This window comes from Mirounga leonina, unplaced genomic scaffold (genome assembly GCF_011800145.1).
Source record: "Mirounga leonina isolate KUSES-001 unplaced genomic scaffold, KU_Mleo_1.0 Mir_507, whole genome shotgun sequence".
NCBI lineage: Eukaryota > Metazoa > Chordata > Mammalia > Carnivora > Phocidae > Mirounga > Mirounga leonina.
This window is the reverse complement of record NW_023270789.1, coordinates 4633246-4655143: the sequence shown is the minus strand read 5'-3', so window position 1 is coordinate 4655143 and position 21898 is coordinate 4633246. Positions and strand designations below refer to the sequence as shown.

Genomic DNA, 21898 nt, shown 5'->3' with positions numbered 1-21898 from the left:
ATGTAAGCTCTTGGCCCAACGTGGAGTTCAAACTCATGACCCTGAGATCAAGAGTAGTATGCTGTACTGACTGAGCCAGCCAGCCAGATTCTCCTGAATCTGTGATGCTTTTTTAATGTGACTGCTAAAGTCACAGGCACATACCACCACTGTTCCCACACAAAATCTTTTTTTTTTTTTTTAAGTAGGCTCTACACCCAATGTGGGGCTTGAACTCACGACCCCCGAGATCAAGAGTTGCATGCTCTACCCATGGAGCCAGCCAGGTGCCCCTTCTCACTTCTTAATTCAGTGATTCTGATTGTACCACTCATTAGCACTTAACATATGCTTGTGATTATTGTCTGCTATTTATTATTGCATATGTCTGTAGAGGCAAGAATCCCATTACGGCGGGATCAAAACTTTGCTGTGGGTAATCCAGTGGGCACTGAGATGTGACAATGCCGAGCGGAGTTAGAAATCACAGGGAACAGTTATGAAATAAGCTGCCCCGGGACCATGAGCAACACGAGGGGAGATGCATTCCTTCTGCTACCTTCCCCTGACTGTTCCTGCGCGTCCCCTGGAGGTGGCGCAGGACCAGGACATGCTGAGCTTTGTCCTGGGGCACTGGGGCCTGCTCTGGGATGGAGAACACTTCTGAGGAGGTTCACAGAGCCAGAAGTTCCTCCAGGAGAAATATGTTAAGCGTGTGTGTTAGCTTTGGACAGAGGGGTGTGTGTTTTAAGTCTGATGGCAGATTCCTCTGCTTCTTCTTGTAACAAAACTCTGATTTTGTCCAAGTGTGAGGGGCCCTCTGGGGAGCCTGGGCCCCTTCCCAAGCCCAGGGTGATTCTCTTTTAGTCACAGGGGGCAGTCACAGGAGCTCTCCTCTGGGCCAGGACTCATGCAGGCATGAGCACACAGTACAGTTCTGGCCAAGGCTGCAGGGAGAGGCCTGCTGGGGGTCTTCTGACAAAGGTTGTATTCATTCCTAAAAAGGGCCATGTGAGGGGAAACTTCCTTTCTTTCCCCCTCTTTTGGACATCGCTGTATGAGGACATGATGCTTGGAGCCATTGCAACTATCTAAACCCGAGGGGATGCATTTGAGGTCATCCCGAGGATGGCCAGGGGGAAGATGGGAAAAACCTTGGTCCTTGATGACTTTGTTGAACTCTGAACTAACTCTGGAGAGTCCCCATCTCCACGCTTCTTTCAGCGTGTTTCACCAATTTCAATATACATTGGACATAGTCACATTTTAATGTCCCTAAAATTAGGATGCATCTTTTATGGTATGGCATGGTTGAATTGGCAGCATTTCTTCTTTTCTTAGTGGAACTTAACATAACTGTGTGTTTTACAAAAGACTGCATCTAAGATTTGAGGAAATGTGGACTGTCCTTACTGCCTCCCATCTTATAGTAGGTTTGTGGTTACTTTCTTCTAGAAGTATCCTCACTGCTATGGCTGCTCTCTTCAGGAGGCTCGGGTTTGGGAAGGGCACTGGGAAGAGGAGGCAGCAGAGCTGTGAGCAGTGCTTTACGAGGCTCGGAGTGAGCCTGCGCGCTCCTTCCCTCCCAGGAAGCAGACGCTGCTTTTCTTCGAACCGGGAGCAAATGACCTGCACAGGACCCTGCTTCTCCCCATACTCTATGTACTCTGTGGCTGGTGCAGACCTTGGAATGGCCAGACACATAGGGCTATGACCTGTAGTGACAATGGTCTCGGGCTTTTTGAAATCTAGAGTCTGGGTGCACTCAGCTGGAGAGTGAGGATGAGAAGGCAGAAGAGGATGAGAAGTAGATCAGGGGGACTAAACCCAGAGAAACGCTCAGCCCCTATTTACCACATTGTCTCAGAATTGCAGGCCACCCCCCCACCCCTCACCCCTTCCCCACAGCTGTGGGGGAGGCGGCCTCATCCCCAGGGGAGCCCTGCCCTTTGCAGTCTCTAGTTAGAGAGGAAGTGAGTACCTCTGAACCTTGAAATGTCTCTTCACTTGGAATTATATCTCCCTCATGGACAACTTAAAATACAAGATCACAAATAAACCCCTCACTCGGCAGGGACCATATCAGCCCAGATGGATGGATGTGTAACTGACTTTGTGGTGCATCCACTTCGCTCAGCGGGCAAAAAGGAGTCTTCTAATTCTTTGGAAATGAGTGGTGGCTGAAAGAAGCACAGTGGGTCTGTCCTCCCACACTGGTCTTTCTTGATTTCGATGAACCATGTGAGGAGCGGGCAGGCTAGGGGTGCAGGGTCCTCCCCCACCCTGACCACATAGCCCCTCCAGCCCCCCGGGCCAGATAGAGTCTACAGGACTCAGTTTTGCCTCCTCACTTCCCCTCCCACGGAAGTCCAGGTGCAGGTTCTTCTCTAAGCCTCTGGGGCAACTCCAGCTGAAGCTCAGGGAAGCTGAAATCACTCACCCATGTAGAAATACTCTGGGGACTTGTCTTCCGATGAGAAATCCTTGATGGTGCCTCCAAACCGAAACCATAGTCCAAAACCAATGACAGCAGACCCTGCCAACTGAAGGGGAAACAACACTGGTTTTTAGCAAACGGAAGGGGACAGGGTACATATAGCCCAGGAGAGGGCTGGGGGCACAGAGTGCTGAGGCTGGAAAAGGCTATCCCTTTAGAAATCAGCTTGTCTGCCCTTCACGTTTCCTGGAGGAGGAGAAACGATGAGCTCAAAGCCCCCCAGGTCCCTGACGGGATTATCAGAACTGGGGTTTCCTGATTCCAAGCTGAGTTGTCTCCGTTCTGCTGGGCTGCCCTGTGGACAGCACAGCCCGGGGAGGCGTCTCAAAAAGAATGTTCCAATAACAGTCCCCCTGGAAGGCATCTGCCCCCTGCCCTGTTGTCCCTTGCTGGGGACCCCAGACCTCCTCACCAGCATCACTGTGAGAGGGACTGTGTTTCAGCCTCTGGGTTGCCAACAGCAAGATGAACTCTCAGACCTGGTGGAAACCCACTCTTCTAAATTAGAAGGAAACACACAACCTTCAGGACCTGACCACACCTCAGGAGTGTGCAGGGCCAGTTAGAAAGCTGTTTCAGAGACATCTAGGACACCCTCTCCCCGGGCCCTCCACGGTCACTGTCCTGCCTGGGGATGGTTTTGCAGGCAGAGAGGGAGCTCGGCCGTTTTTTTGTTTTGTTTTGTTTTGGGGATTTTTTTTTTTTTTTTTTTTTTTTTGGTTGCTATTTTGAGTTTCCATGGAGAGTGAGAAAGGAAAAAATACTTTTCTGAAAAAGCATGGTCTGTGTGCTGTGCGACTCATGGTGAGGCCGTGTGGCTGGTGCAGGCAGTGGTTGGTAGACTCATTGCCTGCTTCCTCTGGGCCACTCTGGGAGCTTTTGTGAGGCTCTGCATCAACGCTCGGTCTTTTCTATCATTGCAGGATTGTGGCAACTGCCTGCCGGCAGGCTCCCACCACAAGCACCCATCCCGAATTGCATCACGTCAGTCAAGCAACAGACATTCGCGGGGCACCTTCTGGACTCAAGTCACACGAGGAAGTAAGCAGATATAAAGACTGCCTCCTGGTTCTGCCAACCCATCTAGTTAGTGTGGGGGTCCCTAGCCTGTCACGAGATGAACAGTTTAGAGGCTGTCCCTGTCCCTGTCCCAAGAGCAGACGCAGATGCTGGCAACAGGACAGGATAAGGTCAGACCAGTAGAGGTTTAATAAGGAAAAATGGTATCAAAGTCAGGGGCAGACCAGAGCCCTTTGTACACAGGGTCCCTCTATTAGCAGGGCTGCATATCAAGACCTGGGGCTGCCCTTTGGGGTTCTCTGGCTGGACTTATAGAAGGCCTTAGTCATTCTCTTCTGTCCCCTCCAGGCCAGCTTCTTCAGAAGAGCGGCGTGACTTCAGTGAGGAGTCAGAGGGGCTAGAGCTCAACCAGCTGGACTCTCTCATGTGGAATAAGTAAGAGTTTCCAGTACTCAGAGGAAAGCACTAATTGGATAATGTGAGGGACAACTAAAGGAGCTGGACTCAACCAGCTTTAAAAGAGTTTTGCATTTTTAAAAGGGTAGCATGGCATGGAAAAATATTGAAAGAAGTCATGCTAAAACATTCACACTATTTATCTTTGAAGGTAGGATTACAGATGGCTTTTTTCTTTTCACTCTATCTTTTAAATTGTCTGCATGAAGCATGTAATTACTCTTGTACATTTAAAAATGTTGTTTTCTCAATGCATTATATGGTAGCTTATCTGCCCAATCCAGAAAAAGTGGAGAGGGTTTTCTTGGGCCGTGTTCTAGTTTGGGAAGAAACCAGCTTTGAGGTCATTGCTGTTCTTGTGCAGGAAAGAGAGTGATGCCCTTGGGAAGGCACCGTCCTGGAAGCTCCCCGAGGCTACCTGGGACAGATATGCCCAGCAAAGCCACACAGGCAACCCCCCCACCCCCCCGTCTTGCCTCTGCGGTGACTTGATGGAAAGACAGTTTCCAAATACAAAGCAAAATCTATTGACAGAGGCATCAGGCCAAGGCTTGCCGCCACCAAGCAGACTGTGGAGGAGGTGACTGGTCCCAGGGACACCCTACCATGCGGCCACATTTTTGGCATGTCTGTACACAGACTCTAATTTATTGCTGTCTGGGATCATCATCCCAGACGGAATACATTTGTCCACTTCTGGCACAGATGTATTTGATGCATAATGGAAAATTAAAAGAGAGGTTGCAATTTCAAGCCACGGGGCAACGAGAAAAAATCTGCGCTTGCTCAACCACACCCCCAACCCCAAACCACACGGGTTTCCTCCCTGGTCAAGGAAACTGTGGCTTAACTGAATGTCATCACTGTGTGGAGGGAATCCTCCCAGCACGCAGCCACTGGCCATGTCAGGAATACGTGGGTGAGGACCCGTCCGGCCTGAGGTTGCTCGTGACAACGGCGATCACTGCTTTGGAAAGTGACATCAACAGAGACCACATAGCCTTTTGGTCTTTCCAAACTCACCATTCCTGTAAGGCTCCTGTAATACTCTGGTCACTGGGCTTTGGTTGATCTGCCTCACCCTAGAAATGGAATTCAATTGAAAAAATTCACCCCAGTTCCAGACCAGTCAGGAGCAAAGTGAGCAAGGCTAAAGTGTTATGAAGTCCCATTGCTCTGTGTATCCCAAGCCCTGGAAGAGACATCTCATTAAATGATGTGGGGGAAGCCTTCAGGCCCACGAAAAATTTTAACCCCTTCTAGACCCAAGCCCCTCTGTTCCCTGTTCCTTCTTCTCTTAATCTCAGCCACAACATTGCCCCTCAGGCAACGTTAGAACAAGTAAGGAATGAGAGGCTGCCCTTTCCTTCTCTTGCCCCTGCTCTCATCTCCTTCCCCTTCCTCCCTGTCTTTCAAGGAATCAACTGTGGTCCGGGTTAGGGATGTGCTAGGCTTCAGGGAATCAATGATGAAAGCCAGGACTCACAGTCTCACATGGGAGCTAATTCCATAAATGGGTACGTGCAATATAATGCAGAAGTGTGCTCGGTGGAAGAGCGTCACACTGCCCAAAGCGCGACAAACGGTGTTCAGCAGAAGACATTCTGTTTTGATTTACACCTTGAAGAATGAATTTGACGTCCTTGAGCAGGGGAGGACTGGAGGGAGGAGCAAACACCAGACAGAAGGAACTGCATGGGTAAGGCTTCGCTTCCTTACCTGAAGCCTGTCTTGGGCAGAGAGGAATCTGGGGTTGGAAAAGGCCAAGTTGGGGCAGACCATGCATGGCCCATGGCTTCTTCTTAGCTTGCTACCATCTCGGAAAGCCCATGGCAGGGCCTTGAGGGAGGGAAGACGGGAGCTATTCATTCTGATGGAATCAATCGGGAGCATGAGTGCTCCCTGATGCCAGACAGCGAGGAGCCAGAGATAAAGACCTGATGGCCGAAGGCGAGACGCTGGGGAGTGGATGTGGTGAGCAGTGATGACCAGAAGGATCCACTCTACTGACTAAAGAATGTTGCTGAGGGCTGCCCTGCTTCCAGGACTAGTACCAATCCCCACGCCTTTGGAATAATTATCTCTAGAAATGTTGTTTTTCCAGGAATGGACTTTTTTGTACAACAGCATGAGTGGGACTTTGATGCTAGTCATTTAATAAACATTTATTGTGAGCCAGGAGCCAAGGATTCATAGGAAAGGAAGATCCAGCTCCTTCTCAGGAGGATCTCAGGGGCTCGTGGAGAAGCTGATTCCTCCTGGGTGGTCTAGGAGGGACACTAACCTTGCAGGTGAGAATTCAATCACAGAACCAGCCCAAGAGAAGATGCTGGATATCATCATTTCTTTGTGTCACATTTCTTTCCTGAGTGCCAACTGTGTGTTAGGAACTCAGAGAATGTGATGAGACAGGATTCCGAGGGCAAAAGTGTGCCCATTATTTAAAAAGAAATAAAATAGAAAAAAAAAAAAGCAGCAGTGAAAGAACAGTGACATATCAATCCATGTCATTAAATGAGGGGGGGGTCACCAGATACAATTATATTATGCATCTTCACAGGCAAGTGATTTCAGTTTCTAACCATATTCCAGAGAGTCTGCAGGACACAAAATTGCAAATTTTAAGCATATGTTTTTAGAGAAGACAGTTCATGTTTCTAAAACAGAAGTAGCAGAAGAGAGGACTACCGACCTACTCAGAAAGCATTTAAAGCAAAGTGGATGGGCCAGAAGTTTCCTTTAAGTATGGCTATCTGTCAGAAACAGGTCATTTAGCATGAAGCAGAACTTGTTAAAGGATTTCGGTTTTATTTTACCGTATTTACTTCTACTTTCCTGGGATTGCTGATGAAATGTTCTATCTTGAGGACACTTTTTTTTTTTTAACTTAAAAAAAAGAGATTTCATGAATCACAAACTTGGTTCTTGGCACTAAGTTGGAAATCAGGCAGTGCTGAGATGCAAAAAGGCCAAGATTGCTGTCAGAACTGGATCCCCCAGGCTGCCTAGCTTCCCCCCACCCCCACCCCCACCCGCACCCAGAGGAGGCCAGCCAACCCTGCTCACAACCCTGAGACACACCACTCTGCTATCTGATTACTGACCCCAGCAGAAAGCCCCCTTTCTGGGTAAAAAGCTTCCTTGGGGAAGTTCTCACGCAGCACATGTTTTTTCACCTAAATGGGGGACAATTGTCCTCAGATCCTCTAGCCACACAGTTTCAGTTGCCTCTCCCACTTGGGGTCTCTGCTCCTGCTATTTCTCTAGCTAAGAAAGCTCTTTTCCCCTACCTGTCTACCTAGCTAACCCCCTCCCCACCCCTGCCCCAGCTGTCAGCTCTGAAGTCACTTTCTCTGGGGAGCCTACCCTGGCCTGGGTATGTACCTGCCTTCATGTCTCATACAACCATTTCTATTTTTTTTTTAATTTTTATTTTTTAAAGATTTTATTTATTTATTTGAGACAGAGAGAATGAGAGACAGAGAGCATGAGAGGGAGGAGGGTCAGAGGGAGAAGCAGACTCCCTGCTGAGCAGGGAGCCCGATGCGGGACTCAATCCCGGGACTCCAGGATCATGACCTGAGCCGAAGGCAGTCGCTCAACCAACTGAGCCACCCAGGTGCCCAACCATTTCTATTTAAATATTTCTGGAATAAAAAAAAAAATGAAGGCCTGAGCTGCATGGGCATAGGGACAGTGTGTTCACTGCACTTAACCTCTGTGTGCAGAGCAGGCTCCCAACAGACATCCGTTCAAGGAAAGAGTGGAGGGCCTTCACAAAGGTACCAATTAGACTGTGCTATGGACTGAGTTGTGTCTCCCACCCAGATTCATCTGTTGAAGCCCTGCCTCCAGTGTGATGATATTTGGAGGTGGGGCCTTTAAGAGGTGATTAGGTCTAGACGAGGTCATGAGACTGAGACCCCATGATGGGCTTCTCTTGTAAGAGAGACCAGAACGCTCCCTCTCTCTCTCCGTCTCTGTCATGTGAAGACAGTGAGAAGGCAGCCATCTGAAAGCAGGAAGAAAGCTTTCACCAATACCTTGATCGACCGATACCTTGATCTTGACCTTCCAGCCTCCAGGATTGTGAGAAATCCATTCCTGTTGTGTAAGGCACTCTGTGGTATATATATATATATATATATATATATATATATATTTTTTTTTTTTTTTTAATGGCAACCTGACTTGACTAAGACAGGCTGTCAGGAGTGATTGCCCCCACGGGAATCCTTTGCAAAGTACTATTTTCAAAGATATCTGCCCCTGGGAAACACTGTACAGATACCTCGGAAGGCACGGTGTGAACACACTGTTGAATAGACTCAGCAAAGTACTTTCCCACAGAAAAGCACAACAAAACTAGCGCATGTAGTATCAGTTCCGTGTTTTCTTCAGCCTGTGGGGATGTGTGCCGTGCCTCACGCACGGACACCAAGGGCAAAGGACACCAAGTGCCGCTTTAAATGCCTAAGGCAATTAGAGCGGCACTTGAATGCAAGAATGAACAAGGTCAGTTTTGCATTCTTGCTTCCCCAGGGTGAACACCAGATGTCTACATAACCCACCACATCTGCAATTCTCTTCTTTGCAATGAAGTCACAGAAAGCTGGAAATGACACCGTAACCCTAGAGTTTTCACTAAAAGCTTTTAAGCTAATACTTGCTCTTGGTGGCAATTCCCATCCCAGACGCAATCAGGTAATGAGCACTCACAGTCTTGATCTGATTGCAAGCCACATTATGATACCATAAGGGTAATGGAGTTCCATCCTTTTAGCAGGCAAAAGTCAGAAGCTGGAAGATGACACTAATTTTCTCCAAGAGGAAAGCCAGCTCCCAAGATTTTCATCCTCTTATTCAGTGAGAGCAAGGCGAGGAGTCAGACGGCACTTTCTCGAAATCAAAGATTCTGTCAGAAGAAATACAAGAGCCCAATGCCATAGGACATCCATGCAAAACCACCTCCAGGGAAGCTTGCTGCCTTCGCCTTGACGTCAGGTGCAGATGAGGTGGGGCCACAGATAAAAAAGGGGGGTTCTAGGCATTCTAGGCTGCGCTGTGGCAGCCTGTGATGAAGCGGCTGTTAGCTTGGAAATGTGCTGGTTAGGGACCAGGGTTTCTGATTTTCCTTATTATTTTTCTCATAACGATTCCATGAGAACAAGCTCACGCTAAGAGATTCCCGAAAGACTTCCTTCAGGTAAGGATATATTTTAAAACCAATCAGTGTTGAATTCTCCATCCTGATGGTAGCATTCTGCAATCACAACCGTGACCGAGTCAGGAGTGTGCTATTCATCTCTGGAAGGAATGCGGGGCTACGTAGTTGAGCCAAACATACCTTCTTCGGTTTGCTCAGGTTGTTAGGAAGTTGATTTGTGTGGATCGACTGGCATTGCTGGGAGGCAGTGTGGAAGGGCTGGGGGCATTCAGGGCTCAGGGGAAAGAAACTGACCTGGGGTGAGGGAAAGCTTGCTGTCATGACAAAGCAGATCCAACACAGGTGGTGGGAAGTGTGTTGAGTTTATTCAGTGGCTCTAACACAAGGCCGTTTCTCTAAAGAAATACAGGGCAAAGGAGGAGGGAGGAAAGATCAGCAAGAATTAGGAGAAAGAGGGTGGCGGGGTAGTTGTCTTTGACAGCAACACAAATATCACAGACTGCTGGCTAGTGATTCCAGGGAGTAGATGGCTTGATTAAGTGAAGATCAAATACGTACAGAATTAAGATCCAATCCACCAAGTCACCGAAGTGAACGAAATCCAAGGTCTGCCTTACCTTACCTAGCGATGATTTCCAGGACAGTAATGGCCTTGTGGACATTCTCTGACTTCCTCCTGGCAACATGGGCTGGCTCTTATCTCAGGCTCACCCTCTGAGTAAACACTTACCCTGAGGGATACAATGCCCGCTGTGAGGTCTCATCTCTATTGAGCTTCCTATGAGCAAAGACTGGGCGTTTAACAATATTTGTTTTACAGCCTAATATTGTTCAAGGTAGTTTGAGAGAACTACTCTTGAGATAAATAGGATTCTTACGTGTCAATTAATGAAAATGATTTACACCCAGTTTTAGTTGTTACTGAGAGTCAATGTCAGGAAAAAAATGTTTCAGGTAGAACTCAGGTTAGCCTCTGGAACAAGCCTAAATACTTTGGTTTATTAAAAAGTTAGCTTGGATGGGATCCTGGAGAAATCATGAAAGTCCAGCTTTTACTTCACAGCAATCTTGCCAGAAGCCATTTTTGTCCTGAAGGCAGGCAGCACTGGGTCATTTGCGGGGAGAGCGGACCCATTCAAGCATGTGCAGGGCGAACAAGTGGGCTTCCTGGCTCAGTGCCAGTAGCTTGCAAGGCACCAGGCCCTGCCCCACTGGAGATTCTGCCAACCCTGCCCAATTCCCTTGCCCCAGTTTATAAGCTGACTCTTTCCCAATCACCATTATGATGGGGAGGACGACTTGGCATGCACTTTGGAATACTGCGGCTCTTCTAGAAGCTTTTACCTCTTCTGAGTATTCAGACTGCATAGTGATGCCCTGAGGCAGAATGATAACAAAAACATCCACCGTAGAGCGCTGCGGTGTCGTGGTGTCGAGAAGTTGCAGCAGATAAAAAAGGGGGGTTCTAGGCATTCTAGATTTGAATCAGGTTCTGTCTGTGATCTTGGGCAAGACACTTGATCGCTCAAAACCTCAGCTTCTTCCTCTGCAAAGTGGAGGTAATAATAGTGCCTCCCTAAGAGGTTAAATGAGTTCGAGTTTCACATTTAGAACGGGGAGTGCCCGGCACTTAGGGTTATTATGGTGGTAGACTTGTTAATGTTATATTCAAACCGAAAACTGAATCCTACCCAAGGTAGGAAACACCATTCCCATAGTACCAATAGCAAAGTCCTCTGCTGCCTTTCTCAACTCATTTTTATTTTAGCTCTACGCTCTTTCCAGGACAGCTAGAATCCCTTGAGTTTTCTAAATGATCTATACTCAATATGTCAGTGCCCCTTTCTAGAAGCTATGCTCCCCTCTCTCTCTTTAGTTTTAGTTTTATAAGACCCAATAAGAGATAAATAGAAAAATGGTTTAGAGAAAAAGAATGACTATATCTAGGCTAGAGCTATCCAACAGAACTTTCTCCAGTGATGTACATGTAACGTCCTCAATCTGTGCTGTCCAGTATTGCATCTAGTATGGTTATCAAGCACTTGACATGTGGCTACTGTGATGTAGAAGCTGCGTATTAAATCTCTTTTAGTATTCATGAATTTAAATTTGAATGGCCACATGTGATTAGTAGCCTCGCCGCCATATTGGAATTCACACGCTTTCTTTCCAACCTTCTCTCCCGTTCGTCTGCAGTTTGGAGTGGTGGACAGCACAGACTCTGGGGCCACACACAGAGCCCAGCCCTGCTGCTGGCTGGCTCTGAGCCCCTGGCAAGTCTCTTTAAATTCTCTGGACGTCTGCTTCCTCCTTTGTAAACTGGGGGGTGACAATAGCTGCTATTTCAGGGGGTCAGTGTGAGGATTAAAGGAACCAGTGTGCAAAATGCGCTCAGGAAAGTAGCAGCCCACAGCTTGCATTTATATCACGCTTACTCTTCTTCAAGTTTTTGCTACTGAAATTAAGTTTAAAAACGTCTCTTGATGCATACCTTTTCTCAATTCCCATCTTGCTTCTCCTCTGCCTTAAACTGATCAGTAGTGGTTTCAACCTAGCTCTCCTGCTTCTCTCATATACTGGGCCTGACTTTCAGCTTCTACGTCGGTAACATGGGGACAATTACATTATTTCATGGGATTTCTGCAATTCATGATCAAATGGGATAATGCTTGTGAAAGCATTTTGTAAACTGAAAGACCAAATGAATGTTAATTAGCATTATTAGTTTTGTTCCCAATTAAATCCAAAAAGGATGAAAAGGTGGGCCAAGGTAACCCTTACTCATCTGTAAGATGTGCTCCCAGCCAATCTGATATTCTCATTTTACTTGCTTCTTCCTCCATTCTTTCTCCTGATTCCTTAGCAACCATGATATGGTCTCAGTAGTCAGTACAGCATCATTTACTTTAGGAGAACAGCCCTATTGTGATATTAATTGTCAACATTAAGGTAGGGGACAGAGGTCATGTTCTCTTTTGCCACACGTAATTTGAGACCCAAAGACAGTGCATGGATGTTTTAGAACTACACAGTGAAATGCAATGGACAATGAACACGTGGCCACCTAGTAATTCTAGAAGCCATCATGTCTTAATATGCAAAAAAAGGTCTTAAAACAATAATGGTAAAATCGTAACTGGAATTAAGAGAAGTGCTATAAGGAAGCCAAGACGAAGGGCTCTCTCTGCCCCATTCAGAAATGAGAGCCACCAGGAGGTCTTTACCAATGGTTCTCAAAGTGTATTCCCTAGGCCAGCAGCATCAGCATCACCTGGAGGCTTGTTGGAAATGCAGACTTCCTGGGGCACCTGGGTGGCTCAGCTGGTTAAGTGTCAGGCTCTTGCTTTCAGCTCAGGTCATGATCTCAGGGTCCTGGGACCAAGCTCCATGTCTGCGCTCAGCAGGGAGTCGGCTTGGATTCTCTATCTCCCTTGCCCTCCGCCCCTCCCCCGTTGCATGCTCGTGTGCATATGTGTGTGTGTCTCTCTCTCTCTGAAATAAATAAATAAGCCTTAAAAAAAAAAAAGACCTACTGAACAGAATATGTACTTGGACAAGATCCTCAGATGATTTGCATACACACTGAAATTAGAGGGGCACCAATCACCAAGGTTTTCCCACCCCCTTCCAAGGCTTCCCCTCAGTAGCAGAGAGGCAGGGCAGGGAATAAATAACAGCTCCTGTGCTGGCGTGGGTGCACACAATCCTGTGAGCTGGAGCTTTGCCAGTGACTGCTTTAACCTCTTCTAGGTGCTGAGGGATGCGAGAAGGAGGATCCTAGCAAGAAACAGTCCCTGTCTCAGGGAGCCAAGACACTAGAGAGGAAATAAACTACAGGCAAAGGCAAAATGGAGCAGCAAATAGAGGCACGAGTGCCTCAAGGTCAAGGACTGTGTCTTCATCATTTTTGAATGCCCAGGCACTTGCCAGAGTGCAGGGCACAGAGTAGGTCATCAGCATATGCTTCCCGAGGGCCTGCAGAGGAGGAAATCTCTCCTTTGCATTCCATGCCCTTGAGAAGCTACGCAACTCTTGTTCTTTTTCTTGGCTGGTTGGACCTAGGACACCTACTTGCCACTTCTCTTTACTTTTATGAACCTCTTGGATTCTGGTTTCTACTTGTGCTTCCAATACTTAAATATGACCACTACTAATATCTTACGCTATTGAGTATTAATGATGCACATGGACCATACTACTTACTACTTGACATGTATTAACTCATTTTATCTGCACAAAAATCACAGATCGATGTTGGTACTTAATTATGTCCATTTTCCAGATGAGAAAACTGAGGCTCACATAGGCTAAACAACATGCCCGAGGTCCCCTAGGTGGTAAATAATACAGGCAAGAGTCAACCCCGGCAGTGTGATGCCAGCATCCACCTTCCTGGCTTCGAGTTCCTGGCTTTGAATGGCCATCTTGCCTGGGCCTGTACAAGGGCTGCCAGACTGCTGGCCCTCTACCTCTAGCCTTTGCACACTGACCCCTATCATAAACTCCTCGCCCCTTCCAGCCACGCCAGGGCCCCCTCGTCCACGTTAGGGGAGGCTGGCCTCTACTGCTGTCTTCCCGCCTTGACAGAAATCAGAAATGAAGACTATCCTACAAGAAGACCAAGGAAATTCCTATCTGCCTTCTGGGGTGGTCTAGCTTTTTGGGTGGACCCCAAAGAATACTTTCTTCAGGTATTTATTTATTTATTTATTTATTTATTTATTTATTTATTTTTATTTATTTATTTTTAAAGATTTTATTTATTTATCTGACAGAGAGATAGACAGAAGAGCACAAGCAGAGGGAGTGGCAGAGGGAGAGGGAGAAGCAGGCTCTGCACTGAGCTGGGAACCCGATGCGGGACTCGATCCCAGGACCCCAAGATCATGACCTGAGCTGAAGGCAGACGCCCAACCATCTGAGCCACCCAAGCGCCCAGTATTTTTTTTTTAAACCAGTGTTCCTGACAGGTGGTAGCTCTGAAATTACTGTCTGAAATAAGTTTGAGAAAGAGGAGGAGGCAGCCTGGGTAAGCCACATCAAACACCTTTCACTCCCAGGCTTGTGGGACACGATCTCTCCTAACGGCCCCTGTTAGGCATCACTGACTGAACCCCCAAAGCTGCACGAAGGCAGGGGGGGAAGGAAAGGAAAGCAAGTTCAGACAAGCCATATACAGCTTGTGACTTTCCACAAGGAACAGTCCCGCTTCCTGTCGGTCGCTAACACTGACTTGCTCAGTACAGCACAATGATAGGAAAACGCTGAGCGTACAACAATAAAGCAAGGAATAAACAGCGCCCAGGTTTTTCTTTAAACCGACATACGTGGCTTGGTGGACTGCGGTGTTTTATTTATATTGCTATGCAACGGAGGAAAAAAAAATAAAGGTGATTCCAGTGAGAGGCATGGGCATCTGCTGTGCTATCTGATTATAGCATCCGAATTTAGACATGACCGATGTTGGGAGGGGTTCCAGGTTAGACATCAACCATGATAACAGAAATGAATTTAGTGGGGTTCATGGCCAGGCTTTACTTTTGTTTTTAAAAATGTAGTGCTGAATACAGTCAGCGGCCCTGGGCCAGGCAATGCTGTGCTGGCTCTGGCAGGATCTAGCTGAATGTTTATAAGATCAGGAGCACAGCCTAGGGAAACTTACTTAAACCAAGCTGCCAGAGGAGGCTGCAAATTGATATGTCAAATTGCAGATCACAGAACACACCCGCCCCCACCTCCTTGCCTGCCTTCTGGTGAATTCCTGATAGGAAAGAGAGTGTGGTCACCCAAGGGGACAAATTGCAGGTCACAGAACACACCCACCCCCACCTCCTTGCCTGCTTTCTGGTGAGTTCCTGATAGGAAAAAGAGTGCGGTCACCGAGGGGGACCTTATATCTCACAAGGGCAGGCACCCGAGCATGCGAAGGGGTGAGTGAATAAGACACCTGAAGTCACAGCGAAAGCCTAGCCTTCTAGGAAAACCAGCCCCCACCTTCTGCCCCTTCCCCAAACTTCCCACGAACCCCTCCAAGCAGGAAAAACAACTTCAGAAACTAGGGTGGGGCTTTTCTGGAATCAGGTTCCCTCGGTTATGGTGAAGGCAGATATCTAGATAATTTATCCCCAATAATCACCTTCCCCTAAAGCATTATGTACTAGTTTCAGTTGGCCCTTTCCCTATGGTGGTGCAGGGCTAAGACTTGGGAAGTCCTCCTGTAACTGCTACTGTTCAGACACCCTCGGTCCCCACCCTCCCGTGGAGTTGGGAGAGAGGAAGGCCCCATACCCCCCTCCTGGGCTCAGTCTGTGCAAACAAGGAACAAATCAACAGCTAATGCACAGGAAGAGGTAGGATCAGTCCTCAGATCATTGATTATCATCTGTGCAAACTGGGAAGGCCATTTGTACCAAGTGCTCTAACCTGCAGATCCATTCATTCATTCTACAGATACTTACTGAATGCATCCTGCATGCCGGGCTCTGTTCTAGGCACTGGAGATATAATTGTGAGCGTAACAGAAAAAAAAAAAAAAAAAGCCTCCTCTCAAAGTATTCCAAGTTCTAGTGGGGAAAATTCACAAGTACAATTTGAGAGGATAATGTGTAGTCATCCTAAAACAGACAAGCTGCAAGTCACTTTGCAAACATAGATGCGATTCCCCCAAATTAAGGGACTTGGGAAAGAGAGTTAACTTTTATTGAATGCTCCTATGTGTAGGCACTAATAACAATGTTTTTTTGAGCACCTTCTATGTACTAGATTCATAAGAAGATGAGGTCAGGCTCTTTATATATTTCATTTTAATTTTCCTGACAACCCTGTTATCCCAATTGTATAAATGAGCAAACAGACACCTAGAAGTAAGAGTAACTTACTCAAGCACACCCTGCTTGGGATCTCTGCACTCAAGCCTGACCCCTTTGTCAGATGGTAGTCACACTCAGCCTTGCGCTGTTCCTCTGCTGGCGGGTGGCCTGTCACCCCCCTTGCCTCGCCCACCTTCATTCTACCAGTCCTCTGAGGTCCAGTTTAAACACCCTATTTTTCAGGACAACTGTCCTGACTCTTCACTGTTGCTGTGATCCTTTCTCTGAACTCCTTTTTTTTAAAGATTTATTTATTCCAGAGAGAGGAAGGAAGAGAGAGAGAGAGCAAGGGGGAGGGTCAGAGAGAGAGGGAGAGAAAATCTCAAGCAGACTCCTTGCTGAGCGCTGAGCCCGATGTGGGGCTGGATCTCACCACTCTGAGACCATGACCTGAGTCCAAAATCAAGAGTCAGACGCTTAATTGACTGAGCCACACAGGTGCCCCATCGTTCTCTGAACTCCTTAATTAGATCATATATATAAAAGGTCATGTCTAACCCCAGTGGCTAACACATGGCAGACACTCAAACATCGCTTTTGTTCCTACTTCCCCTCTTTACTAGGCTTATGTCCAGAAGTGTGACATTTGTTACTTGATTATATACTTATTAACTTGTTGTTCTATATGCACTGGACTTACTTCCTTAACAACATTAGCAGCTTAGGGAACAGCATTTTATATTTACAAATTATAAATATTTACTTATATTTATATATTATATATAAATATATTATATATATTATATATTATCTTTATAATATTTATTTAATAATTGTTTTAACAGCGGTTCTCAAACTTGAGCAAGCATCAGAATTACCTGGGGGGCTTGCTAACATAGATTATGGGTCCCTCCCCCAGAGTTCCTGCTTCAGCTGGCCTAGAATGGAGCTGCGAATGTGTATTTCTGACAAGTTCCCAGGAGATGCTGATGCTGCCTGTCCAGGAACCACCCTCCGAGAACCACCGCTTAGGAGTGTAATGTGCCACAGTGCTTAGGACCACAGAGGCTGAGTCTGAGTCCCACCTCGGCCACACATTAGCTATGTGACTTTGGGCAAGTCAGCCTACGTGAGCCTCTGTTTCCTCATGTGTAAAAATGGGGATAACAATATTATATACATGAGCATTGTTGCGAGGATTAAGTGTAGTAACGAATGCAATGTGCTTAGCACTGTCCCTGACACACTGAAAACGTTCAATAAATGCTTCCCATGACCCCTGGAAAGGCTGGTACAACACCAGGCACTAAATAAGCACTGAGAAGTCCTTCTGGGGCTGATAGAAAACTTGTTTTGAATTTGTAAGCGGTGAGAGCGAATGGTGTCACCGAAGCATGACATCTATAATTAACAGCTCTTAAAATTAAGCCAGACTATTAAAAAGCACAACATAAAGGACCTTTAGAAATGTCCCTCCCTGTAGTATGCTAAGTATAAATGCCTGGTGTTAAAAAACCATATGTGTTTTTAAAATTCAGGGGCCGTCCCTGGGGCGCCTCCTTCACACCTTCCCTTGCTGAAGGATGCTGAGCGTGGCAAGTTGTCTTTTGAGAGGTTAGGGTTGCTGGAGTCACCCAGGCATCTGGGCTAATGGGTTGGCAGACGCAAGCAGAGCCCATCATTCAATAATTAATTAGTTGCAGTCACGGGAAGACAAACTCCCTGGAGCAGATAGGACAATCACCATCCTCCTCTCTCCTGGTTGTTTCAAAGCACCCAGGCGACTGCTGTTCCCCACTAGCCTTAGGAACCTGTTCACCCAACACAAGATTTATATTTTCCCCCAGGGTCTAACTGAGCTGTTATACTGACTGGCAGTTTCTTGAGAAAGCCCAAGAGGAATGTGCAGACAATTGTCTTACAGTCCTCCAGGGCCTGAGACAGGGTATCCAGAGATCTAGGGATGGTCTGGCCCTAACCTTGTCCCAATAATATAGGAGACAAGGGGCATGGCCCCCTATCTCTCTGTGAACCACTAATCCGGGGAATGTTTGTTCGATGCAAAGTTGAATGAGATCATCTGTGGTATTTAGCGGAGGCTGTGGGCTAGGGGCTGTGGGGAGATGTTGCTGCCCTTTGGAAGCCCCTCTCTGCCGTCCATCCGCTTCACGGAAGAGCACCACCACCTCCTCGCAGCCAGGTACCCTCCTCTGATACCCAGAATAAGGACGACACCTGCCCCCCCCAATGCCATTTTCACTCCTACCCCCAATTTCCTTAAACAAAACCATCACCGCCAGGTGGTGTCTCCACACACGCCGTTTGGGGCACCACCCCTGGCAGCCCCCGCTCGGGCACAGGGGTTTCTCTCCCAGCGCCCTGGCCAGGCCCCGGCTGCAGTGGAGAGGCAGAGCGACAAGGGGTGAGTGCCCCGGAGGCAAAGGGGGGGCGACTCCTCAGGAGCTGAGGTGAGGAGGGGTTGGTGTCCCCGCACCTGGAGTCACCAGCTGAGGCGGAGGTTCCTCAAAGGGAAGAGCCACAAGGTGTCCCCCCTTCTCACCGTTTCTTGTTGCTCAATCTCTCCCTCCCTCTGCGCTCCCCCCGCTCCATCCCTCCCGCTCTCTCTCCCCTCCCTCTTTGTCTGCCTCTTCCTCACCTCCGCCTTTTTGAACGCCCAGCCTTCTGGAGACCGGCTCGGACGCCGCAGCGGCCAGCTCCACGGGGACCCCGGCCCCGCGCCCCCGCCCGGCCCCTCCCCTGCCCGGCCTGCCCGGCTCCGGGTCTCACCCAGAAGAGCAGGTTGAAGCCGAGCAGCAGGTACTTGATGCACCGCAGGCCCCCGCGGAAGCGCCCCATGCTGCGGCCCCGGCGGCGGGATCCCGAGTCCCCAGGCCCGCGCTCGGAGCGCCGGGAGCGGCGGGAGCCGGCGGGGAGGGGGCGGAGCGCGAGGGGCCGTGGGCGGGGCCTCCGGGGGGCGGGGCGGCGGGGCGGGGCCCGGGCCGGGCGCGGGGCGGGAGCCGGCCCCGGGAGACCCCGAGAGGCCGGCGTGGGGTGGGGGCGCAGAGGGGGCGGAGATCCGGCGGCCGGAAGGACACGCCCCCGCCCTGCCCCCGCAACGCGGGTCAGTCCACCCGCTGCAGCGCCCCGCGGGCGCAGCGCCCTCGGTGCTTCCGCGGGCATCTGCGGGGAAGGAGCGTCCGCTGGGGACCCGAGACCCATTTAATCAGCGCCCTGTGTAGAGACTCATTTGAGGCCTGCGGTGGCTGTGGAGAATGAGGACGCGGCCCCCGTGGCTATGGAAACCTAAGAAGGTGGCCTCGGGTAGAAGAGCAAAGTAGGACCTGGGGTCGCCCTGAAGCTGGCAGCACCCGTCGCGGGGCACCCGGCCCGGGGCTGTGCTCCCCCGGCGCCGGACGAGCGCACAGGCCGCTGGGCCCCTTCTGGGGGACCCTCCGTCGGTCCCTCCCGCGCTCCTCCGGGAACTCTTAACCTTAATAGGCAAGAAGTGGCAGAAGGCGCGGGATGCGGCTGCCCTGCGCCCTGACGGCAGCTCCCCACCCTGCTCCGCCCAGCCAGCGGAGGCGTGTCCGTCAGACCCCTCGGGTCCCGCTGGATTCGCCTGATGGGAGGGCTTGGAAAGGAATTCAGATCCTCGGGGATTATTGTGATGTGGAGATGGGAGAAAAGGGGGCGGGTTTTGTTTTGCTCTGTTTTATTAAGTTAGGCTGCTGGCTGGGAAACCAGGCTCCGGCTCCCATTGACTAAGTGTCTGCAATATGTGGTGCCAGACGGCATGGGGGCGACGAGAAAGTGTAAAATCCAGGGATCTTGTGCATCGATTCAGCAAACCTTGAAGTGCTTATTATAAGCCAGGCATAGTAGCAAGCCCCAGGGACTCAAGAATGAGGAGAGAGCCAGGTCTGGTAGCATCATCTCTGGTGGTCGAGAGAGAGCTGTAAGCACATAAATGTAGCAGGGTGAGGAGGCTGGGCAAGGTGCAGCCTGACTTCACCTCATTAGACAGAGAAGACTTTTCTGAGGAGAGTGGGCCTCACCTGGTCTCCAAGAATGAGCACAGACCACAGGCAGTCCAGACAGAAGGGACAGCACGTGCAAAAAGCACAGGGCTGGAGAGACCAAAGACCACCCCCTGGAACTAGGAGAAATGTAGTTAGCTCAAGTGAAGCAGACAGGAGGTGAGGCTGGGGGGTGTTGGGCATAGCTTTCAGCTGACAGAGGTGCAAAACTACCCTTGGGCCTCAGTTTCCTCATCTGCAACATGGAGATCATAGTACCTACTTCATAGAGTTGTGAAGATTAAGGAGTTACTATTTGTAGAGTGCCTAGAACCATGCCTGGCACAGAATAAGTACTCTATGAAGCTTAGCTATTATCACATTGCTCTCTATCAATCAACCAGTTTCTACCACTTTGCCATCTTTGCCTCCATCTGTGCTTTTAGACATTTGTTTGAATATCTAATGAATTTTATTTATGAAAATGAGTAGAAGACAGAAAAATGAAAGTGCTGATTCTGGTGATAAGAATAAGTCTTAAATAGTGCAATAGAGAAGAAGATGGAAGTCATTAGGTATGCAGAAAGAGGCAGATAGCTTCAGTCGAACACCGTTCTAGATCTGTCATCTCTGTTCTATTATAAAGGAAAAAAACTAAAGCCTAGTGTCTGATACATAGTGGGCATTCAATAAATTTCTGAACCGAATGAACAACAACGATATTATACTTTAAATATATTGTTGAATTTTATGTCTCCAAGACAAAATGCATTTAGAGATGATATATTCTATAGTCTCTGGAAACAGAACCCCTATCATAACATGTAAATCTATTGTTCTTTCATACTACAGTTTTAGCACAAATGTATTAAAGACAGATGGCTGCCTGCCTAGCACAACAGGTTTGGATTTTGAGTATGGACTTCCCCAGCTCCTCCCTCTAGGAAGTTGTGTCTTAGGGGACCTGATCCTTGACAGGACTGGAGCACTCTAATGACGCATTTTCAAGAGTATGTTATTAAGGAAACTGGGGGACTACATTACATGACATACTAAGGAAGTTAGCCTTTAAACTAGGTGTTATGCAAGGCCACAGACAAGATCCAGGCAGGGGATAAGATGGTTAGATATCTATTTTTAGAATGGTCAACCTGGGGCCACATGGAGGATAGTTTGAAGTTAAGACTTAAGACTAAGAGACTTCAGGGAAGAAATGAGAACCTGAACCAAGACAGTGGCAGTGGGTGTGGGACGGAGGCTCCGATGTGAGAGAGATTCAAAGACTGAGAAAAGAAAAAGACAGTAGATATGAGGAGCAGAGGAGAAAGAGAGCTAAGGATGACTCCTGGGGCTCCTTACTTGGGTAAGATGGGGAGTATAGGAGGTGGGGCAGGTTTGGCGGAGAATATTACAGATACTGTAGGTGGGCTTACGCCATCACCCAATACTGCATTGGATTTAGAGGATAAGGAAATTAAGTACTTGCCTCCTGGCTTCCTTTGCAGCTAGGGCGACAGTTCTGATTAATGGGATTTATGGGGAAGTCTGCTGGGAGGCTTCTGGAAAATCTGAAGCTGTGTTGATAAAAGCTCAGTTGTCACTGGCATTGCTCCCTTCCCCCTTTTCCTATCTTGAACTCAGACATGATGCCTGGAACTGTAGAACACTTTGTGACTGTGAGGGAAGGGAATTGTAGACCTGCCAGCCAGGAGATCGTTGAGGCTGTTGAATCAACACCAGCAGCCACCTACCTCCAGATCTCTTGTTATGTAAGAAAAATCGCCCTCGTTTTGTTTGTTCTATTCTGTTACTTGTAGCTGATGGTATTTCTAACTGACACAGGAAGACAATAAATTCATATTTGGATCTGTTGAGTTTTAGATCTGATGGGAAATCCAGATGGAGCGGTCCAGGAGACAGATGGAAAGATGATTGAGATTCTGGAGAGAGGTTT

At 48.3% G+C, this 21898-nt stretch overlaps 1 protein-coding gene across 1 annotated transcript in view; it reads right to left on the bottom strand.

Moving 5' to 3' along the window:
* Positions 1-18839, bottom strand: part of TSPAN2 (tetraspanin 2) — a 56201-nt gene extending 37362 nt beyond the window's left edge. Inside the window, exons 1-2 of the mRNA XM_034990226.1 lie at positions 18716-18839; positions 2420-2522 (exon numbers count right to left, since the gene is read on the bottom strand). Coding sequence (XP_034846117.1) covers positions 2420-2522; positions 18716-18784 — 172 coding nt within the window. The 5' untranslated portion in view covers positions 18785-18839. The remainder of the gene's footprint in view (positions 1-2419; positions 2523-18715) is intronic.
* Between the last annotated feature and the right edge of the window lie 3059 nt (positions 18840-21898).